The sequence below is a fragment of the Melanostigma gelatinosum genome (assembly GCF_949748355.1).
Source record: "Melanostigma gelatinosum genome assembly, chromosome: 23".
Taxonomy (NCBI): Eukaryota; Metazoa; Chordata; class Actinopteri; order Perciformes; family Zoarcidae; genus Melanostigma; species Melanostigma gelatinosum.
The window spans coordinates 115001-139205 of record NC_136656.1 but is presented as its reverse complement, the minus strand read 5'-3'; the positions used below and the strand labels follow the sequence as shown (position 1 = coordinate 139205).

The 24205-nt window shown below is 47.4% G+C and overlaps 2 protein-coding genes across 3 annotated transcripts; both read left to right on the top strand.

Moving 5' to 3' along the window:
- Positions 1-416: 416 nt before the first annotated feature.
- LOC306796491 (uncharacterized protein) lies at positions 417-4358 on the top strand. Of its 2 annotated transcripts, XM_079295433.1 has the most exons (7): positions 417-951; positions 1275-1497; positions 1579-1784; positions 1882-2281; positions 2405-2479; positions 2607-2675; positions 2764-4358. In XM_079295433.1, exons 1-7 carry the CDS (start codon positions 508-510, stop codon positions 3600-3602), a joined length of 2256 nt encoding a protein of 751 aa, XP_079151559.1. In that variant the 5' UTR covers positions 417-507; the 3' UTR covers positions 3603-4358. The 2 variants fall into 2 exon arrangements, with proteins under 2 accessions (XP_079151559.1, XP_079151558.1); XM_079295432.1 differs by having other exon boundaries at positions 1275-1784.
- Positions 4359-4863: 505 nt separating this feature from the next.
- On the top strand, positions 4864-22771 carry mogat3a (monoacylglycerol O-acyltransferase 3a). Its single transcript, XM_079295434.1, has 9 exons — positions 4864-5170; positions 12193-12371; positions 12515-12575; positions 12670-12813; positions 17639-17769; positions 18370-18413; positions 18528-18618; positions 22135-22243; positions 22469-22771. The coding sequence occupies exons 1-9, from the start codon at positions 5077-5079 to the stop codon at positions 22621-22623; spliced, it is 1008 nt and encodes a 335-aa protein (XP_079151560.1). The 5' UTR covers positions 4864-5076; the 3' UTR covers positions 22624-22771.
- Positions 22772-24205: the final 1434 nt, after the last annotated feature.

Genomic DNA, 24205 nt, shown 5'->3' with positions numbered 1-24205 from the left:
TAATAAGTACGTATAGTTGTTATCTCGTGATAATAAGTACGTATAGTTGTTATCACGTGATAATAAGTACGTATAGTTGTTATCTCGTGATAATAAGTACGTATAGTTGTTATCTCGTGATAATAAGTATGTATAGTTGTTATCCCGTGATAATAAGTACGTATAGTTGTTATCTCGTGATAATAAGTACGTATAGTTGTTATCTCGTGATAATAAGTACGTATAGTTGTTATCACGTGATAATAAGTACGTATAGTTATCACGTGATAATAAGTACGTATAGTTGTTATCACGTGATAATAAGTACGTATAGTTGTTGGAGAAGTGAGGACCAGAAGGACTAGAACGACTAGAGGGACTAGGTGTCTCCTAATAACAGGTTGGAGCTTCTTGAAAATGAATGAAAAAGTTATGTTCAAGAGGTTAGACCTGACCTCACCTGTTGATGTTCACCTGTATGTTTTATCGTCAGGGCTCTGTTACCGTGGAGACCACTCTGAGGTTGTCATGGCGAACAAGACGGAGCTCCACTTCTCAGACCAGACGTCTCCTGAAGATGAACCCTCAAAGTCCTCCGCCCGCCGGCCGCGCCGTCGGGCCGCGGTCGTAGGGAGGCGGGGCCAGAGGGTGAAGAGGCGGGGCCCTGCAGAGAAACGGCGGTGTCCCGGAGATAAGAGGCGGGGCCAGAAGGAGAAGAGGCGGGGCCAGGAGGAGAAGAAGGAGGGCGTGACGGTGAAGAGGACGAGCAGCGATGGGAAGAGGCGTTGGGATAAGAAACATTACTGCCTGTTCTGTCGGCGTCCTCAGGTGAAGATCGCTCGTCACCTGCTCACCAAACACGCCGACCAACAGGAAGTAGAGTCCGCCAGCAAACTACCGACCGGCTCCAAACAACGACACCTGCTGCTGGAGCAACTGCGCAGCAGAGGCAACTACATGCACAACATAGAGGTTCGTTCACCTGTCTGTCTGTCTACCTGTCTGTTCACCTGTTCACCTGTTTACCTGTGTACCTGTCTGTGTACCTGTGTCTGTCTACCTGCCTGTTCACCTGTCTGTCTACCTGTCTGTCTGACCACCTGTCTGTGTACCTGTGTCTGTCTACCTGCCTGTTCACCTGTTTACCTGTGTACCTGTCTGTGTACCTGTGTCTGTCTACCTGCCTGTTCACCTGTCTGTCTACCTGTCTGGTCACCTGTTTACCTGTTTACCTGTGTACCTGTCTGTCTACCTGTCTGTCTGACCACCTGTCTGTGTACCTGTCTGTCCCTCAGGTGATCAGACAGGGCAGTGGAGAGATCGTGCCGTGGCGTCAGCCCTCAGAGGACGTCGATGCGAGGAACTACCTTCCCTGTCCGCTCTGCCTCGGTTTCTTTCTTCGTGCTGATCTCTGGAAACATCAAGCGTCCTGTCGTAAGAAGCTGACCTTTGACCCCTCCAAAGACCCCGCCTCCACGACCCCTGACCTCGTGAAGGACACGACCTCTGACCCCACAGGTAAGTCGGCCTGCGATCCAGCAGCCGACGGGACCGTCAAGTCCTCAGAGGATACACCTTCACGACCTTCTGACCCCTCAGCAGACACGACGGACCAGGCCAAGCGGCCCATGACCGCTGACCCCGTTGTAGGTCAAACTGTGACCTGTGACCCGGGAGCGGACCAGCCCAGGAAGAGGATCAGGGTCCAGGCTGCAGCATCTCGCCTCCTTCCAATATCCAGCGGAGCGTCTGAGAGCTGCAGCGAAGTCCTGCACCGCATGAACCAGGACCACGTCTCACACCAGGTCTGTACACCTGTCAACCTGTCTATCTGCCGGTCTGTCTGTCTCCCTACCTGTCTCTGTGTTGACCCCCCGCTGTTCCTCGCTCTGCTCTGCTCAGGTCAAATCCGATTGGTTGATCTGTAAATACGGAAACAAGTTGATGGGGAACCAAGATGGCAGCCAGAGGAGGTACGACTACGTGAGCCAGAAGCTGAGGGAGCTCGGCCGGTTCCTCCTGGCTGCTAAATCTCTGGACTCCGGCGTCCAGAACCTGCAGGACCTTCTGGCTCCGGGTCGCCTCAGTCTGTCTTTGGCCGCCGCCAGAAAGGCCTCCGGGTACCGGTGGAGCCGCCCTCCGCTGGCGGTGAAGACCACGTTGAAGACGGTTTGTGAGATTGCAATCGGAGAAAGTCTGCAGGACGGAGACTGGGAGGCTGCAGCCAAGACCACAGACTTCTACCACCTGCTGGGGAGAGAATGGGACAACCTGTGTCTGCTGAACCCGGACCCCAACACAGGTAACACCGGGGGGCTGGTCTGGTTACTAGTCCTTCAGCTTTATCCGAGAGTTTGAACCGAGACTCTCTGTTGGGGTTCAGGTTCTATATCGAACCATTGAAGATCTTTGTGACTTGTTCTAGCCGCTGCAGTCGGAGCCAAGCTGCAGAAACGATCGGTCCAATCAAGAGCTGGGAAGTCTGACCCCAGACCAGAGGGTGAGTCCTGATCCTCATCCTGAACCCTAAACCTGAACACAGACGACGACCCCTCATCAGAATACATGTTGACTCTAGGTGTCCACTAGAGGGAGCTTTTTGACCTGGTCTGTCTCTCTACCTGTAGTTTCATCTCAGAGCAGTAACAGACCGGTGACCTCCATGAGTCCACCAGAGTCCAGGCTGCAGACTACAGGTGGGTCCACCTGGATTCAGCTGAACACAAATCTGTCACTGATTTATGTTCAGACCCCCTTTTGTCTCACCACCTTTATGTCTTTCAGTCCCTGTGGCTCCTGGGAAGGTCCGACGACGCCCGTGGTCGTCTGCAGAGAAGGAGGCGGTCTGGAGACAGTTGGGAGTCCACGTGCTGGTCCAGTCAGTACCGGGGAAGGAGGTCTGTCAGCGCTGTCTGGACCTGGAGCCGGTCCTCAGAGGGCGACACTGGAAAGACATCAAGAACCAGGTGCACAACCAGATTCAGAGCCAAAAGAAGCAGCAGTTCCATGCCCAGATGGACCATCAGGAGAACCAGGAACAGCAAGACCAGATCCAGAACCAAAAGAAGCAGCAACAGTACCAGGCCCAAACGGACCAACAGGGCAAGGACCACAACCAGAAGAAACAGCAGTACCAGGCCCAGATGGACCAGCAAGACCAGGACACCATTCACAACCAGAAGAAACAGCAGTACCAGGCCCAGATGGACCAGCAAGACCAGCTACAGATTCACAAAAAGCAGCTGTGCCATGCTAGACTAGACCACCAGGACCACATTCAGGTCCATAAAAAACAGCTGTACCAGCTGGGCGAGCAGACCCAGGGCCTGCAGACCGCCCTGGACCGGGACCCTTCTATACTGCCGGGTCCCCCTTATGGACCTGATGGGCCACATCAAGGCTCTGGACCATCACTGCTGGAGCGGGACCCCACTATTAGTCCATACTCTCTTCCACACAGGACCCTGGGGCCTCACGTGGACCAGCTGCTGTCCAGGACAGACTGGGCCGACGAGTCTTTGGTCCAGCACTACTCAATCAGCAGGCAGCTGGACCGGAACCTGATCCAGGAGGCGGTCCCAGGACCGTCGGCCAATCCGCACTCTGGACTGGTCCACTTCTAATGGACACAAGGGTCCACTACCGATGAGGAAGCACGAGGCCTCCTGAAGCCCCTCAACTTCCTGTACAAAATAAAATAGCGCTTTTCACAGACATAATATCACAAAGTGCTTAACAGAGCAGACATTTAAAAGCATAAACAACACAATGTGACCCTAGCGTCAATAAATTATATACACAGAAAAATAAAAAATTAAAATTATAAAAAATTAAATAAAAATGTAAAACATATTTTAAGAGCAGGTCTAGGACATGGGTTTACTTTTTACTCAAACGCCAGCCTAAACAGGTGGGTTTTGAGCTGGTTCTGAAAAGTATCCACAGTATCTGCGAGGCGTAGAGTTGCAGGCAGAGCATCCCAGAGGGGCCACTGCCTCAAAGGCTCGGTCACCACGGCTCTTACATCGTGTGCGTGGGACAGAAGACCTCGAGCGTTTGACCTGAGAGTGCAGGCGGGTGAATAGGGGCGAAGTACAGCACTTGAGGTACTTCTACTTTACTTGAGTATTTACATTTTATACTTCTACATCTGAGGGAATATTGTAGTTTAAACTTCACTACATTTATTTCACATTATTAGTTTTCACAGATCCCTCGTGAACTAACGAACTCTGATGTATTCATACGTAGTATGAAGTCTAATTATTCAGTAAATACGCTGATGAACACATTCTACAAATAGAACACATAATATTTATGTATTTATACATCATGTATTCCTCGTTCTTCTAGAGATTCATGTGAACCTGAACCTTCAGTTTGATCCGAGGAGTCGCTGCTTTGTGTCGCATGTTCAGATGAGTGTTATTATATTTGTATTTATTTATATATATATATATATATATATATAATATAATATTAATTAATTAATTAATATATATATATAATTAAATCCTCTTCTGTTTCACTGACCCTTAACACTGATGTAACTCTTTCGACTCTTCACACAGAAGATACATTTCACAACTTCACAAATTTAGAAATATGTTGAAACTCTGAAAGGTCACGTGACTGAGTTATCATGAATGATTCATATTATATATATATTATTATATTATATTACATATTATACATTTAAAATAAATATAATATGATCAGGATCTGATTTTATATTTAATTAAAACACTTTATTTACTTTAACGTCATCTCCTCGTGTCCATGTCCGTGCACGCACCGGACTCCAGGCTCGCTCCCGACAAGGTTTCGCCATTATCTCTGATTGGCCGAGAGGATTCCACCCAGGCGGTAGGTCAGGTACGCATGCGCAGTAGCGCAGGGAGGGGGAGCGTGTTTGTAAAGTTGTGTAGTTTAGTTTCGAGTCCGACTGAAGAAAAGATTAGAAACGTTTATGTGCTAGCTAGAGGACTCCTCAACGGACAGACAGACGGACGGACGGACGGAGAAACCCTGACATCCAGGCAGAGACACCGGGAGGGCGCAGCGCTCCACGACGGTCCGAGGAGCCTCATCGCCGGCATGAAGTTGGAGTTCGCCCCGCTGAACGTCCCGGTGCGGAGGAGGCTGCAGACGGCTGCGACGCTGCAGTGGGTCTTCTCCTTCCTGGCTCTAGGTAACGTGAACCTGTCTGTCTGACCGCCCGTCTGTCGCTCAATAACACTATTATTAGCATAATGATTCCACTCTACTTCACGTGTTAAAGCTGCACTCTCTCTAGTGTCCACCAGGGGGCGACTCCTCTGGTTGTATAGAAGTCTATAGAAAATGACTCTACTTCTCTCTTGATTTATTCCGTCAGTAAACATTGTAAACATGAGTTTATGTCTCAATCTCTAGTTTCAAGTCTTCTTCAACACAGCATGATGTTCATTTAGTACATTATGGTCCATTTAGAGTCACACAGACCATAAAGCAGGGGATGCTTTAGGGCGGGGCTACACGCTGATTGACAGGTCTCTAATAGACCATAAAGCAGAGGATGCTTTAGGGCGGGGCAAAGTAGAAACCTATTAAAATGTACAGAAAAATATAAAATAAAGTGAAATATAAAATAAAGTGCACAAACAAACAGATACCAGGACTATAAGCATGTTTATGTTTATTTGATATGGACGTCACAGTAGCATAGGGCTGGGCGATAAATCGATTTAATCGATTAATTCGAATGTGTGCTTTAAGGCGATGTGTTTTATTGAAAATCGAGAAAATCGCCCCCACCCCTTTTTCCCGTAGTAGAGTGCGCGCGCATTGTTTACAAACTAAAACAATGGCGGCCAGCAGCTTCACTGCTGCCGCCGCCACCTCACAAAAACAACCCAGCATTTTGGAGACATTCACCAACTGTACTCCGCATGAGAAGAAGAGTGCCCGGTGGAAAGCCATCACGGATGCAGTCGCGATGTATATCGCAAAAGATATGGTGCCCATATACACCGTGGAAAAGCCGGGGTTTATTCACCGTCTCAAAGCTTTGGACCCCAGGTACGTGCTACCAAGCCGTAAACATTTTTCTGACGTTGCCTTGCCTCGGCTGTACAATAGTACACGCCAAAGGATCTCTGCGGAGCTGGAGGGGATGTCATTCTACTCCGCAACAACTGACCTGTGGTCCAGCAGGTTGACCCAGACACCGATCCACTTGACTGGTGGAAGCGTCACCAACTTAACTTTCCAAGGCTAAGTACTTTAGCAAAGAAATACCTCTCTGTGCCAGCTACAAGTGCCCCCTCTGAGAGGCTTTTCAGTGTGTGGGGGGGCATTGTTACATGCCACCGTGCATGCCTGAAGCCAGAGGTAGTAGACAGGCTTGTCTTCCTGGCAAAAAATATTTAGAAAAAACATGCACTACTGTTTAATACTGTTGGTTATGTTGTGAATGCACTTGATTTTGTTTACATGCACTTATTTACTGTGCAAAATATGTTATGTTGATGTTAGATCAGATGTTGCACTTTTGAAAATGTGAATGTTAAAGGGTCATATACATTTTATTTCATGCTGTGTTTGTATCAGTGTATTCAGTTAGAAAAGCTTACTGTAAAAAGTTACATTTGCACAGTTGTTTACAATGGAAGGCTACTATTTAATGCCATTTAATGTTATGTTTAATTTAATTTTATATTTAAATGATTCAGGCAAACAAAAGAGTGACCAAATACTTTTTGTATACTACAGGCACCTTTCTACAATGTTCAGGTTTTGTTTGCACTTTATTTTTATCAACCTACTTGGGAAAATCATCACAAAATAAAAGAAAAAATTGTTTTCAACAGCTTCTGTCATCTGCAAAAAATTTTGGGGGAAAAAAATCGATTTAAATCGTGAATCGGATTTTTTGTAAAAAAATCGGAGATTTTTTTTTTAGGCCATATCGCCCAGCCCTACAGTAGCATTAGAATTGTAACATTCATGCACAAAGCCCAGATTCACTGTGTTCAGTGTTTGTACCTGTCCACATGTGAGATGCCGTGAAAAGGTGTGGAGTGTATTTCAATAAGAACCTATGAAGGGATGTGGGGGAGTGACCGGTAGGAGATAGTCCTGGTGTTGACGGAGTCAGTGGGGGACCCGGAGTCTGTTGATGAGCCGGGTATGCTTTAGGGGCGGGGCTACACGGTGATTGACAGGTCTCTACGTCACTCTTCAGTCCAGATATGGTCACTTCCTGTTTACTGGTTGCAAAAAAAAAACAAGATGGCGACGTTCTCTTGTTATAGTCGATGGTTCTAACCACATCTACCGCCATTAAAACAGGAAGTGATCTGACCTCCTCCATGTAGTTACTGTAGACCAGGGGTGTCCAAACTTTTTTCACTGAAACATATACCAAGGGCTGGGCCACTCAGGTCCGATCGCCTCACCCCTAGTGTGTTAAAGTGAGCAAAATCAATCAAATTTGGTTCTCAATGTGCTTTTGTTCAGATTTAACAGAGATGTTTGCTCACGTATGTTGAGCCGAACAGACTCATTATTCAAATAGAAGGGAGTTGAGAACAGCTCGATGTCTCTCTCAATGAGAGAAACATATTGAAAGCCATGGCAGCTGGTGGAACATGTTCTAGGTCGGGCTGTGCCACATCCAATCAATTTCAGCAAACATCCCAGTATGATTTCATGCTAAATAAATGAAGGTATCAAACACGTATTGCTACTTTGCAGTTAAATATTTAACATTTATTCCAACATGAAAAAAAGCAGAAAATAACACTTTGACAAACACGTCAGGACATCTTATTTACAGCTGGTAGCTTCATGTGCTGCTTCCCTTTCCTGCTAGTCTGCTGTGTTGGGAACGTAATAGAGCGTGTTTGGATTATCAGCATTTAAGAAACTGAATTCTTGACATCAACAGAACTATTAATGTATGTAACAATTATTAATGATTATTAATAACAACGGGGCACCACCCTGCGAACAGGGACCAATAACCAAACGATAAACTAAGTCTCATAATTAGTAGTCACTCATAATGTCAATAGTCTGCGTATGACTATACATTCAGTGACAGTGAAGGTTTTAAGTTCGAGCACAGGCTACTACATACAGTCTTATCAAATACATATGCACAAGTAATCACAGACGACTGCTCCTTAAAGTATAACAGAGTTTATTAAATCAAAATAATAAATGATCAAATCAATTAATATTGCAACCAACAAACGTTATCATACAATTTTATATGCCTAAACTAAAGAATGAATAAAATGGATGAGGGTGTATGTCTGTGTGTGTGTGTGTGTGTGTGTGTGGGTCTGTGGGTGAAAAGGAAGGGGGGGTCGTACAGCTACCGCTAAAGACTACAAAGATGGCGGAGTCGAGTGACTCGGGCAAAATGGCGGCGAGACTGCTGTATGTAATCACGTGTGCCGATGCACACGTGTGTTGTGAGGCGATCGTTTGAACGGGGTTTCCTCAGGGGCAGAGATAGGAGCTGTGTCTGTTACGTGAGAAGAGGAATAAAAGGGGAGAGAGAGGAATCAGAGTTTCTGTGTGCGATGTCGCGTTGTAGTGAGAATGAGGATCGTCGATCGTGTCTCACACAAGTTTCCGTTGTCGCTTCGTGAACTGACGACACTTATGCCCGATAGTCGCGTTTCCACACTTCACTCACAGAATCGATTCAAGGAAATAGAGCAAGAACAAAAATGAAATCAAAGCAACAGTCAAACAGTTAATACACAATGCAACCTCTGCTCCGTAATGATTGCGCAATATCTCAATATCACGTGACAGTAACTTAAAAACACGGGAATATCAACATATAAATGAATGGCCTGAATTAAACTTACATTAATTTAAGCTAAGCTATGCCCAGATACCAAGAATCTTACTTGTCGATGCTTCGTTGCAACGTTGAAGTGTTCGTGGGGAAGTTGTCCGTTTTCCTCGTCAGGAAGGGGGGGGGCAGGCTGCTTGCAGCGCGGCCGTGCAGCGGGCGCCGTGCCGTCGTGGCGTGAGCTCGCTCTGGAGCGAAACGCAGACGTGATCTATCCTCGCTGCAGGGAGGACAGTTTAACTTCGGCTGAGACGACGTGGTCCGTACGTCTCCCGGTAATCATCGGTCAGGAGAGGATTAGACGTCTTCCTTCCGGGGTGTGCACATAAAGAAAAAGAAGCAAAAAGCGGAGAACGGCTCGCTGAAGCGGATTCGTTATCGCGGGCGGAGTGGGCCTTTACTCGGCGTGGAACACGGCTGTTTCGTCCAGCGAAATGGCTTTGTGACCTGACAGGGTTTGATGAGGGTTTGAGGAGGGGAGAAGGCCGTTGCTTCCTCGTGGCCTGCGTGGTGCTGGAGGGGGGAGGAGAGGCCGATGTGTCTTCATGTGTCCAGGACGAAGGTCCGGTCGAAGAGAGCGTTGTGTGCTCCCTGTTCGACGGAGGTCGAAGGGAAAAAGCATTGAGGTGTGTACTGCAGGCGGTTTTGTAGAACAGTGGTTGAACCACAGTGGTCCTGGGGTCTCTTGGCTCTCGGCCAATGAGATTGCAGCGGTGCATTCAGGTGACCATGGTTTTTTTGGGGGGGGGGAATTCACACCCTAGTGTGAAATTCCTTTGCTCTCCTCAAAGTACAAATCAGGATGAAACCTTTGCTTGAAAAGTGAAGGCCTGATTCTCTTTGTTCACAGCACATGTCGAAGCCATATGGTCAGACCCCAACAGCTGTCTGATTGTGAGGTCAGGCTGATCTGATATCAGCTCTGCAGGTTCTCCTCAAAGTTCTCCTCTCAAACGGGTCTTGGAGGAGTAGTGCTCGCGCTGGAGCTCGCGCCCGCCTGTAGAGACTCGTCCGGACGGGAACGCGCAGCTTGGGGCAGAATCGATTCTGCCCCGAGCTGAATCTATTTGAGGGCGCTGATTGGCTAAATTGTATGTCACACATTTATATCTTTAATCAGCAATTGGCTGAACTGCTTCACTGCTCTTTTGGGCAGTTTCTCCAGCGCTGCTGAGACGTGCACACGCAGAGAGGACGTGCAGGAAAAGCATATATTTACCGCAGATATCATATTTTACACATATTACTGGGTGATTCCATATTTCAAAAACACGAATATTGACAATTTGTACAGTTTATTATTGTTATTATTATTAATTTTATTTTATTTGTTGTGGCTCAAGGTGGGGCGGCGCCCTATCGCCCTCTATTGACCAGCCGCCACTCAGCACTGACTGAGTTCTGTCATGAGAGACGTTATCACGGACACGTATTTCCCCCTTTCAGCAGAAAGGTTGGCCTTTGGAAAAGCACATTTGACTTCGGACTGCGTGGGGAAGTGCGCAACATTGAAGTTGCGTAGAGTGCCCTCGTGCTCGAATTATGTTGACAGTTTTCACAACCGTGTTCATCACATCGCCGAGCTGGACTGTCTGAGCACAGAGGGCTTGTTGGCGGGTGATACGCTGTATTTTAAGAGCCTCACCTCCGCTCGCCTTTCATAGCTGGAGCCCTATCTGTTATAACTCCACACAGCTTGTCCCATCTTGTCAATTGCATCTGACACAGCTTCAAACATGTCCTTACCTGTTGTGCTCTTTAGACTCTTAAAATCAAGCAGCTCCTAATGCAGAAATGATCGTCAACTCCCCGCAAACAAATGAACAGCTGTGCGGTGTCTGTGGCATCTGTGCTCTCATCATATGCAATGGAGTAAAAAGCAAAAGCACGAGCTTTATCTGACACTTGATGGTTCAGGTTAGCTGACAAGTCTTCGATTCGCCGCACAACTGTGTTTCTGGACACGCTAATGTTAAGAATAAAACTCATGTTGAGGAGAAAACGCAGGGGAACAGACTGAGGTCGAGGCGTTTAGCTCAATTCAAGCAATAAGGTTTATTTGTAACAGAAGTATTATGTCCAGCAGTTAAACGTGCACGGACCTAGAAAAGTTCACTCTGTAGGAGCGAATGAAAAGCTAAAAGGCGCTTAGACAGAGTGCGCATGCGTGTTAAAGGTTCTTCTGATGGAAGCCTATTGGTTGAATACAAAGTAGGAGGTGGATCTGTTTTTTAGCGTTCAGATGACCTGATGGAGCTCTGGGCAACTTCACCCACACTGGCTCAGTTCCGGGACGGCCTTCTCTGGAACGTCAGTGTGTCTGCATATTGTTAACACTTAAGGTGCCGGAAAAGGGTGCAGTTCTAAGCTATTTCGAAGTCTCTGTGTGAATAGATAAAGAGAACTCTTCTCCTACTCTAAGATGGCAGTTTCTGCCCTAATCTGGTGGTTTAAGCAAGTGTTTCCTTCAGGGCCACTGTATCTGTTTCTATCGTGCGAACAGGCGACGGAATGCCCTGCTTGCAGTTTTTTGACCTACTTGCAGTGACCTCACAACTCCGCAATATAAGCTTACAAGTATAGCTCATATTATTTAACATTGAATGAATATATTTTTATTTACACTAACGTCGTTGAATTCCTGCATTTATTCCGGGCACTTGCGACTTTAGTGAGGCGCTGTTTTATGAAGTCACCATCTGAGAAAGGTTTCCCGTGGCGGGCAATGAGTTGAGCTACCTCGTGGCTGCTGTTGTGACTTTTTCTTGTGTTTTGTTTGCACGGAAAAAAATACTCTTATTGAGCTAACTGCCATTTAACTTTCTGTTCTCGCTCGGCACCAGTGTAGGACGTGTCATCATCCGGGGCTAAATGTTTCTTTGATTGCTCTTATTTTGTGGAGAAGCTGCCTTGTTCAACACAGTATCTCCACCTAGTGGTGAAACTAAGAAGTACAATACAGTCAAGCGCAAGTTTCAAGTGTTCCATGTTACATTATATTTTTAGAAGTTGCTGCGGGCCAATTCAAAATGGACCGCGGGCCGTAGTTTGGACACCCCTGCTGTAGACTGATGCTAGAGGCAGAAAGAAGAGGTCTGTGATTGGTTCTTCCTCGTCACATGACCTGCAGTTTATAAAGTTTAGCTCGTCTTCATCACTGAAGGCCTCCTGTCGTCTCTTCTGTTACACTGACTCACATCTCCAAACGTGTAGTGCTCCTGTATTCTGACATTTAGGGTAAACTCAGTCAAACAGCTAGTAGAAGGATTCAGTGGGACTACTTCCTGTTTTCAGAATAAGGTTTAGACTAACCTGTATAATCAATAGGCCGTCTGTCTGACCACCTGTCTGTCTCTCAGCTCAGTGCTGTCTAGCTGCCTTCGTGCTCTTGGCTCTCTCTGATTGGTGGATCGTGGCCCTGCTGTATGCTGGTTGGCTGTGGCTGGACTGGGACACGCCCACCTGTGGAGGTCGCAGGTCACAGTGGGTCAGAAGCTGGGGCATCTGGGAGTTCTTCAGGGACTACTTCCCTCTGACGGTGAGTGTATGTATATGTGTGTGTGTGTATGTATATATATATATATATATATAGACCATATATATATATGTATATATTATTATTATTTACAAATGATTGATTATTAATATTCATTCTTATTAATTATGATTTTTTGTCTCCAGCTCGTTAAAACTGTCGATTTGGATCCAAAGAAAAACTACATCTTTGGATTTCATCCACATGGTGACAGTCTGTCTGTCTGTCTGTCTGTCTGTCTGTCCCTCAGGTGTGCTGGTAGCTGTGCTGACCTGTCTCACTCTACCTGTCTGTCTCTCAGGTGTGCTGGTAGCTGGGGCCTTTGGTAACTTCTGTACGGAGGCGACAGGTTTCTCTCGTCTGTTCCCTGGACTCAGGTCTCACCTTCTGATGCTGCCGTTCTGGTTCAGAGTTCCTCTCTTCAGAGATTACATCATGTGTGGAGGTAAACACCTGTCTGTCTCTCATCGTGTGTGGAGTTAAACACCTGTCTGTCTCTCATCGTGTGTGGAGGTAAACACCTGTCTGTCTCTCATCGTGTGTGGAGGTAAACACCTGTCTGTCTCTCGTCGTGTGTAGAGGTAAACACCTGTCTGTCTCTCATTGTGTGTGGAGGTAAACACCTGTCTGTCTCTCATCGTGTGTGGAGGTAAACACCTGTCTGTCTCTCGTCGTGTGTGGAGGTAAACACCTGTCTGTCTCTCATCGTGTGTAGAGGTAAACACCTGTCTGTCTCTCATCGTGTGTAGAGGTAAACACCTGTCTGTCTCTCATCGTGTGTAGAGGTAAACACCTGTCTGTCTCTCATCGTGTGTGGAGGTAAACACCTGTCTGTCTCTCATCATGTGTGGAGTTAAACACCTGTCTGTCTCTCGTCGTGTGTGGAGGTAAACACCTGTCTGTCTCTCATCGTGTGTGGAGGTAAACACCTGTCTGTCTCTCATCGTGTGTGGAGGTAAACACCTGTCTGTCTCTCATCGTGTGTGGAGGTAAACACCTGTCTGTCTCTCATCGTGTGTGGAGGTAAACACCTGTCTGTCTCTCATCGTGTGTGGAGGTAAACACCCGTCTGTCTCTCATCGTGTGTGGAGGTAAACACCTGTCTGTCTCTCATCATGTGTGGAGTTAAACACCTGTCTGTCTCTCGTCGTGTGTGGAGGTAAACACCTGTCTGTCTCTCATCGTGTGTGGAGGTAAACACCTGTCTGTCTCTCATCGTGTGTGGAGGTAAACACCTGTCTGTCTCTCATCGTGTGTGGAGGTAAACACCTGTCTGTCTCTCATCGTGTGTGGAGGTAAACACCTGTCTGTCTCTCGTCATGTGTAGAGGTAAACACCTGTCTGTCTCTCGTCATGTGTAGAGGTAAACACCTGTCTGTCTCTCGTCATGTGTAGAGGTAAACACCTGTCTGTCTCTCGTCATGTGTAGAGGTAAACACCTGTCTGTCTCTCGTCATGTGTAGAGGTAAACACCTGTCTGTCTCTCGTCGTGTGTGGAGGTAAACACCTGTCTGTCTCTCGTTGTGTGTGGAGGTAAACACCTGTCTGTCTCTCATCGTGTGTGGAGGTAAACACCTGTCTGTCTCTCATCGTGTGTGGAGGTAAACACCTGTCTGTCTCTCATCGTGTGTGGAGGTAAACACCTGTCTGTCTCTCGTCGTGTGTGGAGGTAAACACCTGTCTGTCTCGCGTCGTGTGTGGAGGTAAACACCTGTCTGTCTCTCATCGTGTGTAGAGGTAAACACCTGTCTCTCTCTCGTCGTGTGTGGAGGTAAACACCTGTCTGTCTCTCATCGTGTGTGGAGGTAAACACCTGTCTGTCTCTCTGTCTGTCTGTGTGTCTCAGAGACAGTTGGTGGTTTGCAGTATGAATGTTGTTGTCTTTAATAATAATATTATTAAACAGTAACAGCAGGTGAAATAGATGTAGAGCAGAACAGAAGAGGTTGAGGTCTGAAGGAGGTTCTGGAGGACCTGTCTCTCTCTCTGCACATCTGAGTAAACTCTGTTACAGGTCAGAGCAGGAGGCAGCACGCTGCTCTCTGATTCGCTGAGAGAATAGGAGGCGGCAGAACGCTGCTCTGTGATTGGCTGAGAGAATAGGAGGAGGCAGAACGCTGCTCTGTGATTGGCTGAGAGAATAGGAGGAGGCAGAATGCTGCTCTGTGATTGGCTGGGAGAATAGGAGGAGGCAGAACGCTGCTCTGTGATTGGCTGAGAGAATAGGAGGAGGCAGAATGCTGCTCTGTGATTGGCTGAGAGAGCAGGCGGAGGCAGAACGCTGCTCTGTGATTGGCTGAGAGAGCAGGAGGAGGCAGAACGCTGCTCTGTGATTGGCTGAGAGAATAGGAGGAGGCAGAATGCTGCTCTGTGATTGGCTGAGAGTGCAGGAGGAGGCAGAACGCTGCTCTGTGATTGGCTGAGAGAATAGGAGGAGGCAGAATGCTGCTCTGTGATTGGCTGAGAGAGCAGGAGGAGGCAGAACGCTGCTCTGTGATTGGCTGAGAGAGCAGGAGGAGGCAGAACGCTGCTCTGTGATTGGCTGAGAGAGCAGGAGGAGGCAGAACGCTGCTCTGTGATTGGCTGAGAGAGCAGGAGGAGGCAGAACGCTGCTCTGTGATTGGCTGAGAGTGCAGGAGGAGGCAGAACGCTGCTCTGTGATTGGCTGAGAGAATAGGAGGAGGCAGAATGCTGCTCTGTGATTGGCTGAGAGAGCAGGAGGAGGCAGAACGCTGCTCTGTGATTGGCTGAGAGAGCAGGAGGAGGCAGAACGCTGCTCTGTGATTGGCTGAGAGAGCAGGAGGAGGCAGAACGCTGCTCTGTGATTGGCTGAGAGAGCAGGGGGAGGCAGAACGCTGCTCTGTGATTGGCTGAGAGCAGTGTCATAGGGTTCAGTGGTATCATCGGTCCTCAGAGTGACGCCTCTGTGCTCTCTGATCTGTGGTGATGGGTTCAGGTTCGTCCAGGTTGACAATTGAAGATGCTTCAATAGAAACAACCAGCCGACATCACAGCGCTCCATTCAAGGGTTCTTGTAACAAAGAGGTTCAGCAGCTCGTTGTCAGAGCAGCTCAGACAGCTTCTTCGTCAGGACGATCTCACCCACAGCACCGTGAAGAGGAGACGGATAGCTCCAGCTCGTTCTGCAGCGTTACTGTTAACACACCAACACTGTCACATATTGAAGGCTCTTGTTCAGAGCGCTAGATCAGAGGTGACCAACCAGTCAGAGGCTAAGAGCCACATCACACACATGAACATCACCCCATCCCTTCCTCACACACACGCACGCACGCACACACACACACACACGCACTCTCACACACAGTCTCACACACACACAGACTTCTGCTCAGCCAGATTTATTGTAAATGTCACACACCAGCATGATGACAGGAATTGACTCCTGCAGTACTAAGACCACAGGCCAGTCATCTTCAACCATGAACATGGTGTGCACTGTCTCACTCACACACACACATACACACACTGTCTCACACACACACTCTCTCACACACACACACTGTCTCTCACACACACACACACACACACACACACTGTCTCACACACACACTCTCACACACACACTGTCTCACACACACACTCTCTCACACACGCACACTGTCTCACACACACACGCACACACACAGTCTGACACACACACTGTCTCACACACACACTCTCAGTTCAACCAAGTCCACAAGCTAAAATATCATCATTGACAGCAGCGTGTTCCTTCCCTCTGCATGTTGCTTCGTGGGACTTCTGGCATTGCTTGCCTTGAACAATCCTTCAGATCTGGCTTGTGTTCCGTTGTTGCCACTCGAAGCAATTCTTTCACATTCAGTCAGAAGAGATCGATGCTTTGATTTCACTGTTTCAGGGTAGAAAACAGACTCGCAGACGTATGTTGACCCAAACATTGACGGGATCTTACTGTAAGCGCAGCCCGTTTGGCATTGGGCTATTTTTCCAGGACTCAATGGTCCGTTCCCTTAAAGCAGGTTTCAGCTGGTCCTCCTCACAAAGATCATCTCCAGCTCAGCGCGGCCTCATCTGTGACTAGCGGGGCTTTCAAACAGTCCGTCTCCACATTCAACCTTTTCAGCTCCGGTATGGCCGCCGGCGTCCTCGACCCCCTCCCCTTCCGTTCGTACGGCTTGCTTCCGCAAAATACGTCACAAAACATGGCCGTGTGATATCCCAGCATGCCCCAAATCCTCATCTTTGCAATGAAACAATCTATTTTCTTTCATTTCTTATGGGTCTTGTCACAAACGGAGCCCAAACACACACTGTCTAACGTCGCCATAACCGCTGCAAGTCGTATCTTGCAGCATTTTAACAGAAACAGACACATTACAGACCCGACAAGGTGCGAGCAGATGTTACCATGAAGCTAGTGCCTTCAGAAAACACAAGTACTTACAGTGCAAACCATGACTGTTTCTTACGTGTGTGTGTATATATATATATATATATATATATATATATATACACACACACTTTTAAGTAGAGCTTTCATCCAATCAGATCTCACCTCTGTGTCTCTAGGTAGAACAGAGCCAGAGGCCTGCAGACTCACACGTGCATCATGTGCACTTTAAGTGAATGAGGACGATGTTGATGATTGTCAGTGTTCAACCAATCAGATCTCTAGTTTGACATGGTGGGCGTGTTCTTTGACGTGTCAGAGCTGCTAGCTGGTCTACAAGTACGTGATTGGTCAGTGGGCTAGCCTGACATGTTTGGCGGTGACAATCCCAAAATCTGCTGCCTCTGTGAGCGGACATCTTCAGCCTCAAACGCATTAAAACGTATTCAAGAAATACAACTAGGGAGGCTCCACTGTCTTCACTGGCGTCCATGAATGGAGAAAGACTTCTTACTGACAATAAAGTCTGTCTTATCTTTGCATTTGTTTTTGTCTGATGGCGCAATCTGGTTTACTTAAAAGTGATTGCAATTTTCTTTATTCTATTATTTGAAAAAGCACAGCCGGAGGAGTCACAAAATGTTATTTCAATAAAAGTTCAACATGAACCATTTTGTTACAATGTTGTTGTGGCGGCGGGGCTTGAACATTGTTCTTCCTCCAAAGTGGGGCGCGACAGAAAAAGGTTTGAGAACCACTGCTTTAGAGTCACCTGTGTCATGTTCCACCTGGTGGACAGACTGTGTACTGCACCGATCACATGATGAACCACGACCCGTCTGCCAGGCCTGGTGTCTGTCTTTATAAACCTGTCTGTCTGTCACCCGTCTGCCAGGCCTGGTGTCCAGCAGTAAGTCCAGCCTGTCTCACCTCGTCAGTCGTCCCTCAGGAGGTAACGTGGCTGTCATCGCCGTGGGCGGAGCTCCAGAGGCTCTGGACGCTCGACCCGGAGCTTTAACACTTCAGGTTTTATCATCAATTCATCATCACGTCCTTCTGATGCTGCGTTCACAACAAACGTGACAGACAGACAGACAGACAGACAGACTCATTCTAACGTACTTAGCCTTGTGCTGACATATTGACGTACTGATTCCTGCGTTGTTATCTTGTGAAAACGAGTCTCGAGTGTCACGTAACACCCAAGTTTGTGTAAAATATATTTTGTGTAAAATATTTTAGCTCATTGGCTAAAGAAAGGCCTTTTAGAAATATTCTGGTCAATAAACGTGAAACCCGTTAAATCGTGTTGTTTCCTCTGATAACGTGAAATAAAAATGTTCTGTATTTATCACTAATTTAAAACGCACAAACTAGTTATTACATAGGGATGAATTGTTATTAAATATTTACAGCCGCTAAGTGCAGGTGGAACTGTTGTGTAGCTAACTGAGGCTAACGTTAGCATGCTAGTGTCTGAAGAGTAAATGTCCCATCAACACATCAGTTAGCTTAGCATGTTCATTATATATTCCCCTCTCATTATAGACAGGATGACTGTGGATATATTCATATTCATATTTTCCAGTTCCATGTGGTCGTTCACTGAACATGTTTTTGTTTCAGGTTCTAAACAGGAAGGGCTTCATTAAACTGGCTCTCAAACACGGGTGGGTGGAGCTTGTGAAGGGGCGGGGCTCTGAGGGGTGGAGCTTCAAACATGACACTGACTCTGTGTGTGTGTCTCTGTCTGTGTGTGTGTGTGTGTGTGTGTGTGTGTACAGAGCTCAGCTGGTTCCCGTCTTTTCTTTTGGAGAGAACGAGCTCTTTGATCAGATGGAGAACCCCAGCGGTTCTCCTCTGAGGAAGCTGCAGGTCAGTAATACCAGTATTATTAATACCAGTATTGTTAATCGTCATATCGTTCTGTACATCTAAAGAAAGAATATATAGAAGTATTTTGACCAGTGGCGGGTCATCAGGGCCTGCAAGGCCGGCAAGGCCTTCAAGGCCTTCTCTGCTGGCCTAAACAGAATCACTAAGTTATATCTATTTTATAATTTAATGTTTCATAAATACACTACATGTATTTTAATATTTCTCCATTATCTCATGTTGTCATTGCACAGCTGCTGTCTTCCTCAGTTGCTCTGCTTCCAGTGCAGCTTGTTTTAAGTAGAGCTTTCATCCAATCAGATCTCACCTCTGTGTCTCTAGGTAGAACAGAGCCAGAGGCCTGCAGACTCACACGTGCCTCATGTGCACTTTAAGTGAACGGGGACGATGTTGATGATTGTCAGTGTTCAACCAATCAGATCTTTAGTTTGACATGGTGGGCGTGTTCTTTGACGTGTCAGAGCTGCTAGCTGGTCTACAGGTACGTCTGCATTAGTGCAGCTCTGTGTTCAGGTGCAGCTCTGCAGTGAGAACGAAACTTAAAGAAGCCATCAGAGCTTAGTCGGAGTAGTGAGAGTTCAAATTGAAAGATATGAAGAAGTTATGACATGTTTAGCATGTTGCTTGGTGGAGTTTATTATTATTTTACCGAGCTTTGTGTTTTTATCACTCAATGTCTGAAGGAGGAGAAACAGATCAGTGAGTTGAGATGAAACTGTCAACAAAGAAAGGAGGATGGAGTTTGTCTTTAAGTGACTGCGTTTGGTAAGTTAACTGTGTTTGTTTCTTTCCATCTCATATCTCAACGGCCCTCCAGTGTGGAGCAGAATGTGTTACGCTAGTTAGCGTAGCCTCCCAGAACATGTGTGGTCCCTCAGCTGGTTTTTGTTGTTTCTTTTGTTCCGGGTTCAGAGGTCACAGCCCGTTGTCTCCTACATGAGCGCAGGAAACATTATATTTCCCACAATTTAAGCTTCTGCATTTTCCAAACGCACGAGTATTATTCTAACGTGTTGTTCGGTTCCTAAGCCTCGTACCGCCTCGTTCAGCTTTTGCTTCAGACTGTATTCATCTTCTGGAGCAGGAACTGAACTTCTGACTCACCCAGACTCTGATCGGTATTTTATTCTTACTTTAACTAAGTTGTCTTTATAGCTGTACTTAGTCCAATCACCACTGAGGCCGGCCTGAGTTTCTGCCTGTCTGAGGAGGTGTGATTTAGTCTCAGCTGCTGAATAGCTTTGCTGATTGCAAGGGAGGAGCCTGCACTCCTGGCAGACAATCAGTAGACTGCTGTCTTTCAGCACTTCTGTAGGTTGGTAGCATCAGCTTTCAAGCGTCCGGCGAACGAAGGCAACAGGGCGACTTTTTCAAGCCCGACTTCGTTCAGCTCAGACTTCTCGAACGTGGAGTTACCTCATTTTCATTTTTCAAACCATGTGTTTGCATCCGATTTCGGTCCTCCTCTGCTCGGTGGTCACGTAGACGTTGGGTCACTCCCAGGTGCCGTGACCCCGCTAACCTCATCTCTCCTCCTCTCTCAGCTCGTGGTGGCAGGGGGCTCTGGAATTGCCAGTCGGCAGTGCCGTAAGCTGAGTTCATCTCAGGCTACGCTTCCTTGCTCTCTCTCAGCTTTCTTGCTCTAACTGAGACCTGGATCAGCTGAGTTCTTCCGCTCTAAAATCCTAACCTCTGCATCCAATCCTAAAAAACTCTTCAAAACTTTCTCTTCACTCCTCCAACCACCACCCCCTCCTCCTCCTTCCACCCTTCTCCCTGATGATTTCGCCAACTTCTTTGACAAGAAGGTAAACGATATCAGGTCCTCCTTCTCTCAGCCCCCTGGTCCCCGTCCACCCTCTCCCTCACTCTCTGTGTCCCTGTCCACCATCTCCAGCTCTTCCCCCTCAGCTCTCCCTTCCCTCTGCATGCCCCATCTTACCCTATCTTGCTCCCCTCTCCCCTAACGAGGTCCTCGACCTTGTTACCGGTACATCTAACCGCCCCACCACGTGCTCCCTTGACCCGATCCCCTCCCCTCTTCTTCAGTCTATTGCGACTGAACTCCTTCCTCTCCTCACCCACCTCATCAACACATCTCTTGTTTCAGGATGCTTTCCCACGGCTTTCAAGATTGCCAGAGTCACCCCCCTTCTGAAGAAACCATCACTTGAGAGTTAGCTCTCTCCTCTGTCCTGATTCTCCTGGACCTGTCTGCAGCGTTTGACACGGTGAACCACCAGATCCTCCTCTCCACCCTTGAGGGGATGGAGTCTCAGGCTCTGCACTCTCCCTGTTTGCATCCTACCTGACAGGTCGATCCTACCCGGTGAAATGGAGGGGGGCCGTGTCGGAACCACGCATGCTGACTACGGGGGTTCCACAAGGCTCAGTCCTGGGCCCCCTTCTCTTCTCGCTCTACACAACATCTCTGGGTTCTGTTATTCGCTCTCATGACTTCTCTTTCCATTGTTATGCCGCTGACACCCAGCTGGTCTTGTCATTTCCTCCGGGGACACGCAAGTGGAGGCATCGCTGCGTGCTTGGCTGACATCTCGAAGTGGATGACTACTCACCACCTCAAGCTCAACCTGGACAAAACCGAGCTACTGTTCCTCCCGGGGAAGGGTTGCCCGCACCGAGACCTGTCCATCACCATTGACGATACCGTGGTGACGCCAACTCGGACTGCGAGGAACCTGGCCATCAGACCTCTGGAGCTTGTCCAGAAAGCTGCAGCTCGCCTGGTGTTCAATCGCCCCAAGTTCTCCCACAACTTGCCTTCTCCGTTCTCTACACTGGCTCCTGTAAGAGCATCCAGGTTAAGACTCTGGTGCTAGCCTACAGCGCAGTGAAAGGAACAGCTCCTTCCTATCTCCAGGTCAAGCCCTACACCCCCGCCCGACCTCTTGGCTCTGCTGCCTCGGGGCGATCGGTTCCCCCGTCGCTGCTGTTTCCTGTCCTGACCCCTCAGTGGTGGAATGAACTCCCCACTGACCTCAGGACATGTATATATCACTGCCCATCTTTCATCAGGCTGAAAACTCACCTCTTCAAGAAGCACTACCCTGAGCCTTCACTCACCACTTATTGTATTCATATTAGTTTGTGGCACTCATTGCATTCGTTTGTTTCTGCACTGTACGTTGGCTCTGGTTTATGCTCTTAGATGCTTGTTTGAAGAAAGGAGATGCACTTATGACTTCTGGTGACTAGTTCTCTCAAAAACCAATGTTGAATCCACTTATTGTAAGTGGCTTTGGATAAAAGCGTCTGCTGAATGACTGTAATGTACCGAACGGTTTAATACCAACACGTGTGTTCAGCTGCAGGACAGCATGAATGCCCAGTATAACATGCACGGCCCGCCACTGGTTTAATGAGTCTGAATATAGAGGATTTTGTTGTATATAATACAAATGTATTTATATATATATATATATATTATATATGTAATATATATCAGAAGGTCAGTATGTTATCCTGTGTTCACAGAACCGGTTGCAAAGCATTATGGGAGTAGCGATGCCTCTGTTTCATGCCAGAGGAGTTTTCCAGTACAGCTTTGGACTGATGCCGTACAGGAAGCCCATCCACACCGTCGGTATGACCTCACTGATGTATTAATATAGTTATTACAATATAATATACAATATCATAAGCATAAATAGTCTCACAGTAACATCTCAGGATTTGTTGTGTGTTGTTGTTGTACTTGTTCTGTGTTATTCTGTGTTGTACTTGTTGTGTGTTGTACTTGTTGTATTTGTTGTGTGTTGTTGTAGTTGTTGTTGTTGTTGCTTCATGTCACTAACCTCCTTGTGTTCAGTGGGAAAGCCGATCCCAGTGGTCCAGACTCCGAGTCCCAGCTGTGAGGACATCGAGTGTCTTCATCAACGTTACCTTCAGAATCTAACAGAACTGTTTGAACAACACAAACACAGCTATGGTCTAGAGGATCAACAACATCTGACCTTCATCTGACCTTCATATGACCTTTATATAAATGTTGGGAGGCGTCTGCAGGAAACCATCTGAACCCAGATCTGTAGAGCTGTGAGGCAACAACAACAGCTTTGTGTTTTTACACTTGTCAACAAAGTGTTTTACATTCAAAATAAATAAACACAAATCTAAACTTTGTTAAAGTGTTTTTACAAGAGATTTAAAAGATGACACTGATTTGGGTACAATAACAAGACAACAATAAGAACAACACAACAGTAACAACACAACAATAAAAACACACAATACACCAATAACACAACAATAAAAACAACAAAATAACACATCAGTAACAACACAACAGTAATAACAACCAACAAAAATGATGTCAATGAAATATGTATTTCACAATTGGAATTGCAGGAGGGACAGTGCCCTGAATGGATACTTACTGCTGGTGGTGGAGGTGAAGGAGATGATGGAGGAGGTAGAGGTGGTGATGGAGGAGGTAGAGGTGGTGGATGAGGAGGTAGATGTGGTGGAGGAGGAGGTAGAGGTGGTGGATGAGGTAGAGGTGATGGAGGAGGTAGATGTGGTGGAGGAGCTAGAGGTGATGGAGGAGGTAGAGGTGATGGAGGAGGTAGAGGTGGTGAAGGAGGTAGAGGTGATTGAGGAGGTAGAGGTGATTGAGGAGGTAGAGGTGATGGAGGAGGTAGAGGTGAAGGAGGTAGAGGTGATGGAGGAGGTAGCGGAGGTGAAGGAGGTAGAGGTGATGGAGGAGGTAGCGGAGGTGAAGGAGGTAGAGGTGATGGAGGAGGTAGCGGAGGTGAAGGAAGTAGAGGTGATGGAGGAGGTAGCGGAGGTGAAGGAAGTAGAGGTGATGGAGGAGGTAGAGGTGATGAAGGAGGTAGAGGTGATGAGGAGGTAGCGGAGGTGAAGGAGGTAGAGGTGATGGAGGAGGTAGAGGTGGTGAAGGAAGTAGAGGTGATGGAGGAGGTAGCGGAGGTGAAGGAAGTAGAGGTGATGGAGGAGGTAGAGGTGATGAAGGAGGTAGAGGTGATGAGGAGGTAGCGGAGGTGAAGGAGGTAGAGGTGATGGAGGAGGTAGAGGTGGTGAAGGAAGTAGAGGTGATGGAGGAGGTAGCGGAGGTGAAGGAAGTAGAGGTGATGGAGGAGGTAGAGGTGATGAAGGAGGTAGAGGTGATGAGGAGGTAGCGGAGGTGAAGGAGGTAGAGGTGATGGAGGAGGTAGAGGTGGTGAAGGAAGTAGAGGTGATGGAGGAGGTAGCGGAGGTGAAGGAAGTAGAGGTGATGGAGGAGGTAGAGGTGATGAAGGAGGTAGAGGTGATGAGGAGGTAGCGGAGGTGAAGGAGGTAGAGGTGATGGAGGAGGTAGAGGTGGTGAAGGAAGTAGAGGTGATGGAGGAGGTAGCGGAGGTGAAGGAAGTAGAGGTGATGGAGGAGGTAGAGGTGATGAAGGAGGTAGAGGTGGTGAAGGAGGTAGAGGTGATGAAGGAAGTAGAGGTGATGGAGGAGGTAGAGGAGGTAGAGGTGGTGAAGGAGGTAGAGGTGATGGAGGAGGTAGCGGAGGTGAAGGAAGTAGAGGTGATGGAGGAGGTAGAGG

Coding starts and splice junctions, on each gene's coding strand:
- LOC306796491 (XM_079295432.1), top strand. CDS start 508: ATGGCGAACAAGACGGAGCTCCACTTCTCAGACCAGACGTCTCCTGAA. Junction 1,785..1,881: donor AGGACCACGTCTCACACCAG/GTCTGTACACCT, acceptor TGCTCTGCTCAG/GTCAAATCCGATTGGTTGAT. Junction 2,676..2,763: donor GTCCAGGCTGCAGACTACAG/GTGGGTCCACCT, acceptor TATGTCTTTCAG/TCCCTGTGGCTCCTGGGAAG.
- mogat3a (XM_079295434.1), top strand. CDS start 5,077: ATGAAGTTGGAGTTCGCCCCGCTGAACGTCCCGGTGCGGAGGAGGCTG. Junction 5,171..12,192: donor CTTCTCCTTCCTGGCTCTAG/GTAACGTGAACC, acceptor TCTGTCTCTCAG/CTCAGTGCTGTCTAGCTGCC. Junction 18,619..22,134: donor CTCCTCTGAGGAAGCTGCAG/GTCAGTAATACC, acceptor CTGTGTTCACAG/AACCGGTTGCAAAGCATTAT.